This window comes from Pleurodeles waltl, chromosome 3_1 (genome assembly GCF_031143425.1).
Source record: "Pleurodeles waltl isolate 20211129_DDA chromosome 3_1, aPleWal1.hap1.20221129, whole genome shotgun sequence".
Classification (NCBI taxonomy): Eukaryota; Metazoa; Chordata; class Amphibia; order Caudata; family Salamandridae; genus Pleurodeles; species Pleurodeles waltl.
The window spans coordinates 550,152,706-550,169,351 of NC_090440.1; the positions used below are offsets into that span (position 1 = coordinate 550,152,706).

Here is a 16,646-nt window from a genome sequence, read left to right on the forward strand (position 1 = left end):
CACTGCACTTTTGAAAGTGCACCAGATCTTTTGGTTTCTTTAGCTCCTGTGTTTTGTGCAACATCTCTCCCTGCTGTTTGGTGTTTTTCCTGCTGCACTGGGAGAGAGACTTGACTGGGATCTCGACACCCAGCCGCTCTATAGGGCAGAGCGGGACCAGAGATTATACCTTAAACTGTCTAAAAGAAGCAAAGTCATCCCTCAGAGTACCTGCATTGTTTGAATGACACAATTGACTAAGAAGCACTGCATATGAGTGTATAATTTGGCTTATACTTATTGTATTTTTTTCATTTTGGTCTTTTTTTTCTCAGATCATCTCTATTTTCATAAACTTGTGTAGAGTCTGTTTGTGGTATTTTCATTGTGGCCACTGCACAAATACTTTACACATTGCTTTCAATGTTAAGCCTGCCTACTCTGTGCCAAGCTACCAGGGGGTGAGCACAGGTTAATTTAGGTTGTGTATTTGACTTACCCTGACTAGGATTGTGGTGCATACCGCTGCCAACTAGAGACCCAGTTTTTAACAATTGGGTTAAAATGGGCAGTGCTCCTTTAAATGTAAAAAAAAAAAAAAAAAAAAAAAAAACTGGAAGAAACATTTTTCCACTTGGTTTCCACAACCTGGTGAAAGGCATTCAAGGTGAACAATTTGTCCTAAAAGATTTGTCAGAACCATTTTGACTGGTTTGTTTTCTCATCACAAACCCACACAACCCTCATTTCTTCTCTCATTACTTCCTTCCACTATGTTGCTCTTTATAGCCCTCTCAATTACCTCCTTGCTTAGCTCATTTTCCTTCCTGCCTTATTCACAATTTAACTTCCACACTTCTTCCCTATCCTTTTTCCTTTCTTACACCTTTGAACTCAAACTTCCTTCATTTTCCCTATCCTTTCCTCTTTACTAGCCACCCTCTTTCCGTGCAGCCTTCAATCTTTTCTTCCAACTTCGCTCTGGTTTACTAACTGAAATTAAGACTGTGTCTTAGGAGCTCAGTATCTAGTAAACATGCATAATGTTTGGGCATCTCGAGATTATCTCCATGTTGTAGTGGCATTTCCACGAGTTGTTAACCGGAGAGTATATTAAATGGAAAAAAAGTGACACTACCCTTAACCTGGTAGAGTAGTATGTGCATCTTTGCGTTGATGTTTCTCTGAAAACAAAGTGTAAGCAAAGCATTATGTTCTGTTTGCAGTAGCCATTACCAAAATGTCTGATCATCCAACAAGTCACTGGGTGGTTATGACGGAGGATTGCGCCCTTTCACTTACTGCTTCTTCCTAATTGCTAAAAATGTGTCTCTTGTTTTAAACACTTTTTAAAAAATCATTCGACTAAATTGGGTCTTTACCATCGTATTTTGCTGTTTTTTTTTGTTTTTTTATTAATTTCATGGTCTCTCCAAATGCTGAAGGATTTTATTTTAACGCTTCTTTTTTTCTGTAGAAGGCGATGAAGTTAACACTGGCATTGCAGATGAGGCTGAGGATGAAAATCAGTTAGCTGGCAAAATCCCCAACTTCTGTGTGTTATTGCACGGTAGCCTGAAAGTGGAAGGGATGGTGGCCATTGTCCAACTGGGGTAAGACAGTTCTCCAGACCCTTAAATGATTTTGGTGGTCTTTAACTTTCTGTGGTGCAGTCCCAGAAGTTAGTGTATTTTACCATCACCTTTCAATCTCTTACCTATTGTTTTTTGTAATATTAAGAGGTCTGTGTTCGGCAACTGGTGGACTTTCTTTTCTCTCCTAAATTGAAACTGATATGGCTGAGCAAGTTCAGAAGCCAATTGATGGGAGGAGAAAAGGGAGTGGAATAAAAATAAAAACTTTTCTAACTATTGCGTCAAGAATTTTCAATTTTAGCAATGACACAGAGGCAAAGATCGTGCGTCTCAAAGCAGCCAGTTAAAACAGTAAATCACAAAAACTATATTTCCTTTGATAACACTACTTGTTGTACCCCAGTCTACCAATCAACATGGATTGCAACAGACTAGCCTGGATCAACACCATCTTGCTTCTTCTTTATTTGCGTAGTGTACCCTTAACAGTACAACCAGTGCAAACTCCCCATGAACCACTTCTTCCTGAACTTCCAAACTGAATCGTTTTTGTATTTCGACCACCAGTTGACCTCCAGTGTCACTCAGTCACCCCTCCTCTCTGTGCATATTGATTAGAACGATGCTTGAGATTCTAATATTGGAATTGTTCATTTCCGGAAACAGAACATGTCAGAAGTAAACCTCTAATTCAATATACTTATCAACATTTCTAACAAGGGCAGGTAAACATTGGTTCCAATACAACCATATTTTATATACTTAATGCACAATCATTAGTAGCCTCACCCACTTATAATCCTTTGCTCTACATCCTTAGTAGACCTGAACATATTTAAAGCAGTAGCTGGAAAATGTGTTATTCATTTGTGGACTGGAGACCTATTATATTTGTTTAATGCTTGTCCATCACAATCTAAGCAACATTAGTAGCTGGTGTACAATACAATCTTTTCAAATTTGAGTCCACAAAATGTCCTCTAATCTAGAACCTAGCAAAAACGTTCTAAATGTCATAACACCTCTGGCTAAATGAGCTGCAAATGTGTTCACATCAGTACCTGTTCCATACATGTAGGCCATTTTACCTACCTAGCCTCTGTTGCTGATGTCACCGGTCTATAAGGTTTGGTAGAGCGATAAGCAACTCTCCTTTTCATTCAGCTCTGAACTCTCTAGTGCGTTCTTTGTACGCCTTTTAACAATCTGAATTTGTCCCGAAAGCTAGGTATGATACACATTTAGAATAGGTTGTAGCATGTCTACAAATATAATGTATAATTCCTTGTGGGGAAAAAAGCCCCACCACTTAAATCCAAATCACCTCCATCTGGCATTCATCTGCACAAGATTAAACATAACATTGTTAATTTTACTGATAGTTGTTTCCTGGACAAGATAGTTTGATCCCTCTCATCAACTGCTCATCAAAGGATGTTTGACGATTGGTTTACTCTCAGTTGGTATTTCACCAGCTGAGATTGCAGATCTGAAATTGTTTACCGACCTGTAAATAAGACCATCCAAAGCCAGTTGGGATAAGATTACCACAAATTGTAACACTGCTCCCACAGGCTTGTTGCGCCTTCTCACCCATCTCTTCCATGAAGCAGAATATTGCTTATGGGTAATGGTAGACCATGCCTATTTGATAAAGGATTCAGCTTGTTATGATAATCCAGGCACTTGGCAATAACCCCTTGTGCCCTCCAGGCCTCGAAGTGTAACTGATCCGTTAGCACCAGCAGATATAGTAACCCTGCCTGGGCTGATAAGACTTCTAGGACAGAGTAAAGTCTCAACGGGGAATCACACCACATTTCTAGAAGAACTGGGAACCAAGTTGTGCTCTCCATAAGAGTTAACAAAATCAGATCTGCTCTCTGCCTTCTTGCTTGGGCCACCACTCGAGAAATGGTCATGAATTGGGGGGGGTACTTACTAGTCATTCCCACTCCAATCTTATAGCAATGCTTACGACCTCAAACTGACTGTAATGTATTTCCAGTTGTTTCTTCAAACAGGAAGCAAACAGGTGTTCCTCTTTTCTCCTGTCTCCCACCACATTTGATTGTCATGGAAGATACTCTGTTACCACTAAAATCTTGTGTTGTAGGCCAAATTGCCAAAAATCCTTGTCCCTCCTGGGCTCTTTGTATAACAGAGTGCCAAAACATTGATCATCTAGCGAAGAATGCAACAATTTGTTTTTTGAGGGGAAAAGGGTTTTATGGCAGACTGTCCTGCTAATAACTACATGCAATTAATATTTGTATGTTCAACTCTTTTGTGGACCATCGAAAGACTGTGGAGACTGAGATGCATCTGGATCCCCAGGTGTGTTTGCTGGCATTTTACTCATTAACTAGCTCTTGATGTCAGCCAAAAACTGTACGTGCCGTTCCAGGCTTCCAGGTGCCGTATTCGCCATGAGAGCTCACCTGTGGCCACAGATTTATTTGGTCCGTATAGACAGACCTCTGAAACTACATTGGATCTTCAACCTCTGAAGTGCTTGGCAATGAATAGGACCTTGAAAGATCAGGTGAATCAACAAACCTCACAGTCCCACAATCCTTGCTCTTATTTTTAAGGATAACACTTCCTTTTTCTGGGCCAATCTGAGTTCACTCTGGATGTCTTTTATATTTTGTGGTGGCAATAATAATTGAGCCTTCACTGAATCTGTTTGAAAGCCCTGTAATTCCATATATTGAGATGGCTTCAATATAGATTCCTTCTCATTCAAAAGAAATCCCAGCTCCTGTAACAAGTGTACTGTGCCAGACATGTGCATTCTCTTTCACTTGCTTGTGCCATGATGATTAGATCATCTAGATAGACAACTGAACTCTTTTGGCTCTCAGATTCTCCTCAAGAATGGTTTGTGTTCTTGGTAGATCACCGAAGGGCTGACAGCAGCCTGAACAGAGACCTCTGACCACTGGCTCTACCGTCATTGAGATTGAGCTAACCATGTAGTTGTTTTTCCGGAAGATCTCTGACGATGGATTGCATCTGTCTTAAAATGTCGGTAGAGGACCCAACCATTGAAATGTCCCAAATTTTAATACTAACAGGTATCTCCTGCCTTTTTTTTCCACCAGAAAAGTATTACTGCAAATACGTCTGCGATGGAGCTTTGCTTCATTCTGCAGTAATACTTGAATCTCTGTGTCTATTAAATTGTGCTCTTGACGTGAAAAACTCAGTGGTTTGGGGGGGGGGGGGGAGGGTACTGTTGCACATGGGGAACTCTAAAACTTTCTTAAAACCCTGAAAAGTCACTATCATCCATACGTCTTGTGTCAATTGATAACAGTTATGAAGGAGATAGTGTATTTTGCCCCCCAAAATGACTTGGTAAAATTGTACAGTCTTTACATGCAACATTGGCAGCTGCACTGCACTGTAACTGCTTTGGCCGTATCTGACCCAGCCATTTCTCACTCTGGACCTAAAGAAGGTTCTTCTGGGGTTATTGAAACAATCATCACCTCTCCTGCAATTTAAAAAAAACCTTCTCTCTAGACCTTGAAAGAAGGACCTACCCAACACTTGTGCCTTATATCGTCCAAAAACTCCTACAAGGACAGCTTGAAACACCTTCTCAAAGACCTGAACCCTATCCAAGACCATAAAGGTATTCAGAAACTTCCTCCAGTCCTTATGAATAGGTCACCAAAAGAACTCCTCAGGTGTGGCTTCTGCTGACGCCAGCTTGGTTCATTTGATATCAATATGCATAAGGTTTGATCTGTGTCTTTCTGCTGATACTGCCCAATTTCTGTTTCCCCAACTGGCAATTTGCTCATTGAGCCCAACCATCCAGTATGTCGGGATCTGTGATTCTTTGGCAGAACCAGCCATATGTATGATCTTCGAAAGGGGTCCTGAAAGATCCAATAATTTGCCCTGGCACGCCCTCCATGACTTGTCCTTGCTCTTCTTATGGTCCTTAGACTATTTATTGAGAAAAGTGGCCATATCTGGACCAGTCTGCAGGATTTTAGCCACTTTTCACACCAGAGCAGGTTGCTGGCGTTCTGCCCATAGCCGGCTATGCACATCCTTCTCGAACCCTGTGCGGAGCAGTTAGATCATACTACACCACTGCTGGGAAGGAAACCCAATCACAGGACCTGGGTGCATAGTGTCATCCTGATCGAACAATAGGATCCCTGAGCGATCTCCAGTAGTCCGTGAGGCTGAGCTTGCACCTGACTGGGATTCAGCTTTTTAGCTTTTCTTAGGTATTTGCAGGAATTGCACCAGTGAATATCCGGACTGATCTGAATGATCAAGCATTTTGTCTGAATCATATATATTTTTGGCTGATGTTGAGAGCCACCAGCTGATGGCTCCAAGGTGCTATATTCTTGATCCACCATGAACCATTAATTTCTCAAATGCTTCCAAATGCAGCAATTTACCAGATTTTGCCTTGGCCTTGCCCTTTCTAGCTTTTAGCTTATTTGATTGCACAGCGGGGTTTGATGATGTGTCCTCTCTAGGCATGTATTCCCCATAATTTTTCAGTTGTCTGTACAAATAATTGCAGTGCTACTACTCGGTGGCGGCTGCTGAAATGTGAAAGTGGTGGGGCAGACAGAACTAGCAAGTATTTCAGCAGGCCAGCAAGTCAGTTATTCTTAGGGGATTCCGAATGGAGGCATTCCAACTTCATCTACAGTTTAAGGTATCACTGATGATAGGAACCAGTGCTGCCAATAACCTGATGACAAAATGTCAATAGTGTGGTAAAAGATGATAATGCAGTTTCTCAGCTAGAGGGCAAGTGAATGTCTGTGAAAGAGTTATGGCTGAGGCAGAATGTTACACAACATTCTTTCACCCAGAAAGTCTCAGTCACTCACCCTCTATAATCTCTGAGTGTGTTTAGAAGGCAGGCCCGTAAGACATTGCTTCTGAATTGGATGATGACACAAAAAGTGTTAAGTGCCACAAATAGGAGGGGTGGAACCTGCCACTGCTACTTCTAGAGCATTATTTACAGAATTTTGCACTAAATTATCCAATGCCTCCACTATCTCTTTCCACCATTGTAATACTCATCATCGTAATACTCTTCATACTCCTTCAAAACGAATAGCTGACTGTGCTATATCAAACACCACTTGTCACATCAGAAACGCACCCCACGGATGTAAGGGATATCTCAGTTGGGGGTTGTTGCACAGATATTTAATGGGGGGCGTATCTACCCCAATTTATCACTTTCACAATCACAGAGGTGTATACTCTTAAGCAACAACACTCCTTAGGCAAGACTGTAGTCTCTGATTCGACTCGGCTGTAGATGGTGTGATCAAGGAAGCCTTTTGTACTTCAAATAGCCTAGAAGGATACCACACCTTTATGGAATGCTTTATAATTTCTTATATTTTGTTTTAGGTTTTAGTTTAAATCTACACAGAAGTATGAGCCTCCGGGGAGGTGGGCTCGTATTATTGCAGCCCTGAGCAAGCAGAGTAGTTCCCGCTGCACTCCAAATCAATGCTGGACTGCGAAGTAGGACCTCGTGGTCATAGAAAAATAAATTAGACCGTGCTTGTTGGAACCAGGTAGCTTCCCAAACCTCACAGTGGACCCGATAGTGGTCAAACTTAGAGTGGACCTTATACTGGTCAAACTGTTAGTGAACTCTGAGCTTTGCACAAACACCTAAACCAAAGGAAAATAAAAGCACAAAATGCAAGTCTTGCAAATGTACATACATCCCCACTAATAAAGGGATAAACACCCATACAGAAGAAGGCTCCAAAGCTTAGGTTGCTTATAAAATATTGTTACAATACAGTAACAATAATAATATCAGTCAGCTGGGAGAGGACCCAGGAGTTGCAGACGAGCCCAAGCAGCACAGCTGAAGAAGGGTCCCATGACGCAGGAGAAGCACGAAGAGGGCTGTGCATAGCAAGAAAGAGTGCTGGGGCTACACAGAGCCTGAAGATCCCCTGGAGGAGATGCCAACAAGCCTTGGTAGCTGCAAGAGATGTGGTGCGCAGTGGGGGTACTGTCAAGAGCTTACCTTCACCAAAGTGAGGGAAGGCAAGGGCTTACCTTCTCCAAAGTTGGAGACCGAAGACTTGCTGCCCTCAGAGGATGCTCAGCCGGGGAAATGTTGCAGAAGCTGAAAGGAGCCGTGGAAGCAAGCCGACCCCCCCACCCCCCCAAGGTTCAGTCCTGGTCCCAGCAACAGCTCCACTTTTCCTCTGCCGCGACTCTTGGCTTTGCCAAGGCTTGTTGGTGGCTTTTCCACTCCACAGACAGACTGTAATCTTCCATCCGGCCTGGGACGTCAACTGCATCCTCCTTGAACTTTTCACCGACTCCAGGGCTGCTTTGCTGACTGTCTTTGTCCTACCTTCAACCAATTCCTGCAACCACAGATGGAAGGGTAGTGGCTCCTGCCGCCTCCGGACACTTCTGAGACTTCTGGACTTTGTCGCCTTCTTTTTCAGGACCTCCTCTTCAGGAATCCACCACTAGTTTTTTGCAGTCTTGCCTGGATGTTGCATTATTCTTCTTTTTAGTCCTTTTGGTGTTTTAGGGAAAATCCAGTAACTTACTCCTTTCTTCCTGGTCACTGACGGGCACTGTAGTACTTATCTTTTAGGGTTCCTAATTCCTCCAGCTCCCCTCTACAGATTCCACTTACCTGGGTGGGGGTCCTGCATTCGCATTCTATTTTTTTTAGTATATGGTTGGGGTTCCCCCTAGGGTCACTATTGCCTTTTTCTCTTGCACTGTTTTCTATTGCTAGTTATGTCTGTTTCTGATCACTAGTGTACATATTTAGTGTGTTTACTTACCTCCTGTTGGGGTAACTGCCTATCTAGTATCTTTGGTAATTGTGTAACTAAAATAAAGTACCTTTATTTTTGTAACATTGTTTTCTTTCATGTGTGTAAATGCTGTCTGACTATAGTGGTATTGCATGAGATTTGCATTTCTCCTAGATAAGCCTTGGCTGCTCTTCCACAGCTACCTCTAGAGAGTCTAGCTTCTAGACACTGCATACGCTACACTAACAGGGGATACCTGAACTGTGTATATGGTGTAAGTACCTTAGGTACCCACCACACACTAGGCCAGCTTCCTACATTGCCTTCTACGGTCTGTACAAAAAAATAAATCCTGATTCCGGGTGTTCCGGTGTGGCAGAGGTTGATGGAATTGATACTCTCAGCTTGGGTCGGGAAGTGGGCATGGGGAGGGAGGAGCTGTGGGCTAGTACTTCAGCCCCATCTACATTGCCAAGGTGCTTGCCACTGATTAAGCTTCTCCACTGATTAAGAGGTTGGTCCTTACGGTGGCCTATCATCAGTCTTTATCACTAGATTTTACAGATAAGTGCTCCAGGCATCCTAATGTAGTGTCACTGTTTGTCGGTTTGGTAGCGACTGCCAGGCCGTGATCTATGCGGTCGCCCATTTGGTTAGGTCTTGCAGTAAAAGCTGTGTAGTTGAGGCATCTGCTCATTTCCAAGCCATAGTTATAATCTATTTTGCAAGTATATATGCTGGGTCGATACATTTTGTGGCATATTTACTCTTACATGTTAGGATTCCTAGGATATATTATAAGGATTCGGGTCTGTCCTGTGAGTTCTGACAGTAGCGATGGCACCGCTGCCCAATATTGTATGATAATTGGACAGACCCATACCATATGATAAAAATCCTCCTCAGGCCATTGGCAGTGTAAGCACTTGGGAATGGTCTCGGGGAACATGCAATGAACGTGCACAAGTGTGAGTATGTCAGGTGTAAATAGTTGAATTGAGTGTATTTTAGCTACAGAAAGTTTACAGACATATGCCAATGCAGTGGACCACTGTTTGTAAGGTCCTGACCCATAATGGTGGACCATTTTTCTGCGGTCAGTGTATTGAAAGCCAGGAGTGCCAACAGTGTGAGAGCCAGTGAGTATGACATAAGATTTCTTTTTTTCACAAGTATGTTTATTGATTTTTCAACAAGGAACACGTTGATAGGGCAGGAATTACAAAATATCTTCAGGAGCATAAGAATGTTCGATCTTGAGGCACACTTGCAGGTTTTGTCCTTGCGGTCCGTCAGGTGAAATTTGGTCCAGCTGCATCATCTGGTTCCTTGGTCAGCAGCCGGTCAGTGAACTGGACTTCACTGGTCTTTTGGTCTTTGTTGCAGTAGAGTGATGGTTTTACTGTGAAGGGAGATCTTTGGTGAATTTTAGAAGAGTGGAGGATCTCTGGGGGTTTGTAGAGTCCATCCATTGTTCGAGCAACCACTCAGTGGCGATTGTCGAGTCCTGGGTGCAGCAACCTGGGTTTGGCGCCTTTTCCTGGGTGCAGCAGGACTTCAGTTCTCGAGCATTAGGTCTTTGTTGCTGGTATTCTTGTGTCCTTGGAATCTGAACCTCTGATCTAGGAGTGCACACTAAATACTGTATTTAGTGGGCATTTAGGGGAGTACCTAATAGGGACCAATGAGTCATCTACCTTAGGGTGGCTACACCCACTGTGTGACCACTTCCTGTGTGCAGAGGTCACTTCCCTATCCCCTGATAGGCTATTTTTCTACCATGCAAGATGGGGGAAAATGAGATGGAGAGGTCACGTCGCGTGCAACACATTAGGGGTGGTGCAAGCTCGTGGTGGGTACTCCTCCTGTCCTCTGTGTGTTTTCCTGCCATTGCTCCTGCCAGAGGTGGGGGTTTGCAACAGGGTGGCCATCTGCTGCTAGCAGCAGGACTGGGTTTCCTGTTTGAAAGGCAGTAAGCCCTTTGAAGCTCGCTAGCAGGGCAGTGCACATTGTTGAGGAGGGAGAGGGACACCTCCACCCAGGAAGGGCTTCGTTCTTGGACCTAGAGAGCAGGAGGTCTCACCGCAGGGTTGCAGAATCTTGTCTTTCGGTGGCAGGCTGGTTGTGACTGGCCCGCAACCATGCCAATATTAGTTAGCTTTACCGGGGTCACCTCTAAGGTGGCCTCTGGGTACATTTTGGAATAAATCCAGTACTGGTACCAGTTTGGATTTATCATCCTTAGTTGTTTGATACCAAACAATCCAGGGTTCAGAGTGGACATCATGTAGCTGTGAAACTCATACTGACCAGTGTCCAGCACATGCATTTAAAATGGCTACTCTGTTCACTTAGTATATCCTTGGTTAGGCAAAGACAGAGTAGGGGCATATTGCTCATGCATCTATGCCCACACATAGAGTATAGTGCACCCTGCCTTAGGGCTTTAAGGCCTGCCAGAGGGGTGACTTATCTATATTGCATGCAGTGGACAGGGCACACAGGCTGTGCGCCATGTCATGCTTGCATTTTAGGATTGCACCAGGACACACAGCCTGCAATGGCAGTGCTGGCTGCATCTGGTTGCATGGCTCTAGAGGGTGGCTCAATCTGCACTGCTGCCTTCAGGTGCATCTGGTGACATTGGAGGAACTGGCCCCTGGGAAGGGCAAAGTCCTCGATCAGATGGTCGACGGGAAGGAGTTGATATTTCAGAAATAGATCACCTACAGCCATGAGGGAGCAGTCATGCCAGGGTATAAGGTCTCTGAAGGAGTCAGAATTATGAGAATGTGGGAAGACCCCATAGGCGGAAGGCTGGAGCATAAAGGACCACAGGGCATGTAAGGGTCTGCATTCGCCTAATGCATTTGTGTGCTATGGCTACCAAGTGTGGCGGTTGTCTGTAAAGGGGGGCTGCCCTTGGCAGCAGAAAGCCCTGGAGGTCTGTGAGAGAGCCTGTGTCCGCTCAAATTTGTCAGGTCACGCTGCGTTAGCCTTCTGGAGACCTACTGAAACTGGGTTGCCAGATAATAAGCCTCAAACGAGGGTGTGCCCAAACAGCCCATTTCCATGGGCACTTTCAGCTGCTGCAGATGTATTCAATGGCATTTTATTACAGATGAGCTCTTTTGTTGAAAAAATCTGCTGGGGGAGGGGTTACAGGGAGGTTGGTGAAATGATAAAGGAGACTCAGGAAGCATGGTCATTTTAGATATGGCAGTTTTACCCATCTGGGCCAGCGGGAGCGGTTTCCAAAATTGGATCTGGAATTTCAGGGCTATCTCTGGAAGTTGTCTTCTAGGAGAGCTTCAGCTGAATGTTATGAATGTAGTACCCCCGGGTATCGAACGGCAATGCCCCTCCATTACAGCTGATGCTCACCTAGCCGGACCTCAACAGGGGGCAGAGTGTCCCCCGAGGGAATCACGCGGACTTTCACCGAATTGACTCGTAAGCCGGTTATGCTTGCAAAGGAACGTAATGTTGCATAGATGGGGGAGAGGTTTGCTCGGGCATTACAAACAGAGGGAAATAGATTGTCCCCATATAAGGTAATCACGTCACCCCGTTCAGAGGGATTCCTTAGGCCTCACCATCCAAGCAGGCAGCTAGATGTTCCATTGCGAGTGTGAATAGCAAGGGGGGGACAACCCTTTCTGGTGCCCATCTCCACTGGGAATGCTGGGGAGATGGGCACCAGAAACTCTAGATTTGGGGGCGGTATATAGCAAGTGCTTGTATGCCCAAAGGTGCTTGTTTGCGCCTAGTGAGGCTAACACCTGCATGAGGTAATCCCATTCCACGGTGTCAAAAGCCTTCTTCAAGTCAAAAATAAGTAATGCAGCATAGGGGAACTGGCGAGGGGGCTGGTCCATCAGGGGGAAAAAGTGGCGTATATTTTCGGAGCTGCTTCAACTTGGACAAAGCCATTTTGATCAGGGTTGACGAGCCCCTGTACGACCGACCTCTGGAACTAATAAGATATCTGGCACTTATTTGAATGCTTTTCTTCTGTATCACACTCCAATGAGAACAGCTTTAGTATCTGACTTTAGAATGTATTGTGTTGATAAAGAAAATTGGAGAGATTTCATTACATCGCAAAAATGTAGCACTCTCCGAGGTGCCTAGAGCACACCACCAAGTCTACCTTATTCTTGCATTCGTTAGACACAGAATTAGCCTCAGTCTGTACGGTTACATTTGAGTAGTTAGAAAATTGTGGTGAGTTATTGGAATTTGTGGCCTAGAAGGAGGTGAATTTTCTAATTGTCATTTAGATACTCTGTTGCTGTAAGGGCTCCAAAGTTTGATCATTTCAGCTTTTTGAATGTACTTTCATATTGTTTTCACTGGCAGTCTGCAAGGTGTTGGAGAAGGGTCTGACTGCATTTAGCAAATATCATTATCAGCCCATACTATTATCTCTTATAGGCCTGAGTGGTACGGGATGCTGTATTCTCAAGCTGACAGCAAGAAGAAATCAAACTTGATGATGTCACTCTTTGATGTAGGTCCAGAACCCCTGCCGTGGCTGGGAAAAATGTGGCAGTTGGGGCCAATTTCAGGTAACGAAACAAGGCTGACTATCAAGTACCACTTTTGAGGGCACATGAGTTGAGACAGCAATGCAAAGATAGTGGTTGGAGAAAGATGAATTGGTCAGTAGATGCCTGAGGATATCTGCTAACTGAAGGTCTCGACAATGACAAATGATCAGTTTCTCGCCTGCATAAGTCAATGAGACTGAGGCAGAAACGCTACCACAAAGCCTGCTGTCGAACACACTGCTAGGTTAAGAGAAATTCATTTGGGGCTGCAAGAAAAATGGCAATCGTAAAGCAGTCTGTTCTATTTGAGTTATTGGGATGGGGCAGTGTGAACATGGACATTCAATTTGTAAAAATGACGCCAAGAATCAGATTGTAATTTTGTTAGTTTTAAGGAACTTGGATATATTTTCATATTTTTCTGCAAACATGATTTCTAAATGCAAAATGCTCATCTGTTACCACATGCTAGCCTTGATTGCAAAGCTCCTCTTGATGTTACAGGCGTTAGGTGGTGCTGTGTAGTGATTGGAAATAGATTACACACCAGCAAATCTTATATCTTGAAATTCATAAATAATCTGCATTATTTAACTTGTTGAATTATTAAATGTTTTCATCCTTATCGTCTCCATTTAAGGCTGTTCTGCACCTGCTATTTGTTGGTTCACAGCTTTAGCACTTACCTACTCAAATCCATTTGTTAGCTCTTACAGCTGCTAGAATAAATACATTGAACATCTATTTTTTTTAGTTTTCAGAATAGCTTTTTAGAAGGTCCTAATAGGATAACCCCACTCTTCTGTAAGGAACATTCTCCAGTTGGAAGAGTAGAGTGTAACCTTACTTTTTGGGGTCCTGCATCTCTCCGAAGTTACTGTGTGTTAATTGGCAGTACTGTTATTTAAGACTAGTGTTGAAGGGCCACATTATTACTATACTCCAATTAAAATGGCAATTTACCATACTGGCTGTCAAGAGGCAATAAAAAAAAACCTTACCACCACCACCACGTCCCTCTCCTCCTCACCCCTATGGGTTTGGGGTACTTAGGTTGTGGGGCAGTGTCAGGCTTACCTTTTTCAATTCATGAATGCGATGGAGCAACTCCTCACTTTGGATGTCACCTTGCTTTCCCTGGGTAACTACACAAGGTTGTCCTTGTGGCCAGTTGGTAGTCTCCATCCTTTGAGATGTGTCCTAGTTGGTCCTTCCAGTCAGCTGGGCCTTGGTTCTCTTCCTGTGGATCATGTCTTGGTAGTCATAGTTCAGCTTCTCTGTGGCTGAGCTTGCATAAAATAGACAAATCAACCCAATATTTGTTTAACATAGCTTTGAATCACTGTATTGGAAGCAACATAGACACATAAAGTAAACAGAGACAAGCCTTCTGTTGTCAACAATCATAAATGCCTATTTTATTCTTTCATACGAGTTTTTTTTTGTTAGTTTATTGACCCTTAAGCAACAAAAGTGCCACAGAGGGCCGTGATGTTGGGTGAGCGTTTATATAAAATTAAAGAGGGAGCCACATTTATCAGAAGTCAAGCAGCCTGAATAAAAGATCATAAATCACAGGCTGTGGGCTTTATAGTATTAACACTTTGACCTCATATGTCAGAAGTGTTTCTAGGATCATAGGCTACTTTGCAAACTGTTAAAGACATGGCTTTTAAACAGGCTTATGAAAGCAAGTCATTTTATTCCACCTCTCAGCTGAAGCTGTATTATTTATCAGAACCAGAAACCGCTGCTGAATGTGCACTCTATAAGATGGAATAACATACCAAATATAAAGGGCCACACTCTGGATACTAGAACATAATTATAGGAACAGGTTATCTGTCTGAAAGACAAACCACAAAAGGCCAAGAAAACATTATGTTTGTGGCATGTGTAGTTGTAAATACACATGCTCTGCATACTCCTGCCATCTAGTGTTGAGTTCGGATGTGTGCAACTTGTTTTTCTTTGAAGAAGTCTTCAAGTCAGGCTGTATAGTGTGACTCCATCTATTACTGGTAATGTGCGTGGGCATTAGCTCCATTGTTAGATCCTTTTTTTTCCCCACCGCTGGGTTCTTGCGTGTTTGTATAGAGCTGCGGGTCGATGCCTCTCTGTTAGTCAGCTGCTCTTAAACATCTCTATACCCGTTGGAAAAAAAAAACTCTTCTGCAAGATATTCTGTATCGTTGCAATCTCCACGGGACTCTGTGACCTGATTCTTCTCGACGCCTCTTCAGGGCCTCAACGACTCGGACTCGTCCGTCCACTTTAGCCCCAAAGCCAGTTCGCAGTCCCAGTCGGAGACGGAGGAGCCTCAGATTGATGAAATCCATCCAAAGAAGACATAGACCATGAGTACCACCACTCCTCCACCCCCACTCAAACATCGCTCTCAGGCCGAGACCCCTCCCAAGGGGGCCAGGCATTGAGCCCAGAACCCAAGTGCCAAGTTTCCAGTCCTCCACTACCCTAGGCCCACTGTCAGCATCGACATAAGGCTTTGGATCCAATCCAATCCAGCCTTCAGCACCAAAACAACTGTCAGAGACCGACCATCCTTCGCTGTCAACACTGTGTTTGCCAACTGCTCCCTCAGCGTTGAAGGCGACCTCTGCTCCAAAATCTCCTTCAGCTCTAAAACATCATGGAACAGTCAAATTTACAGCACTTGCAGCAAGAGCTTGATGTCAAGCCCCAATTCTAAAACATCCACAGCTTTCCCCTAGGGCTCCAGAAGCCATTTATCACAAAGAGTCTAACTTTTAAGGAAGCTCTCAGCTTGACCCCCAACCGCAGGCCAAAACCAAGAAACTCCAGGATCAGGACACTAGCTCACATCAAGCTAAACCCCAACTGCCTCCTGATGCTCCCTACCCCAACCCATTATCAGATCCTCAACTACATCGGCCTGCTCTCCAGGTGTGACTGTGCCCACTGGGACGATATGGAAGAACTCCTCCAACACCTCTTATAGCAGAACTGAAAACGAGGCAGCAGTCTTGTTACCGAAGACAAAATATCACACATATGTATTGTGTATGCCCTAGATGCAGTGAACATAGTGGTGCATGGGATCAACTCAATTGTACTTATTCAACATCATGCCTGGTTGTATTTCTGTGGCTTCAAGCCAGAAGTGCAACAGCACCAACTCAACCTGCCCTTCAATGGGGAGTACCTTTTCGAACCGCACGTTGACCAGGTACTCAAAATCATCAGAAAGGAAACTGGCACAGCCAAGCCCATGGGGTGCACTCCAGACACCTTCCACATTTGGTTCCTTTCGCAGGTCCCAAGTCCACATGCCCCAGGACCTCTCCCTCCTTTCATTGGTAGCTGACCCAGCAAACCCGTTCACTAGACTCTTTCGGGGGTGGGGGGGGGGGGTTACAGAGATGACAACACCCAGGGTAGGGGAATGGGCAGTGCCCCCAAGGCAGCTGCCCCCACAAAGCAGTGATTTGCTTACACAAAATCCTGCTGCCCCAATATATCACAATACACCTGTTTGGGGAAGATTACAGTGATTCCTCACTGTGGGCAGAAATCACCTCAGACCAGTGGACCCTCACTAAGGTTACTGCTTGGAGCTCGCCACTTACTCACTTAGACAGTTATTCGCAAGATGGCCATAGAACTCATACCTCTCTGCCACTGCGGCAAGGGGAGGTACTCCCTGTAATTTCTCATCCCTAAGAAGGATG

The 16,646-nt window shown here is 44.2% G+C and overlaps 1 protein-coding gene across 2 annotated transcripts in view; it reads left to right on the forward strand.

The window, feature by feature from the left end:
- Positions 1–16,646, forward strand: part of INTS14 (integrator complex subunit 14) — a 106,643-nt gene that overhangs the window by 60,228 nt on the left and 29,769 nt on the right. For both annotated transcript variants that reach the window (XM_069222910.1, XM_069222908.1), the window contains exons 8-9: positions 1,457–1,592; positions 12,821–12,954. In XM_069222910.1, the coding sequence (XP_069079011.1) occupies positions 1,457–1,592; positions 12,821–12,954 (270 nt within the window). The remainder of the gene's footprint in view (positions 1–1,456; positions 1,593–12,820; positions 12,955–16,646) is intronic.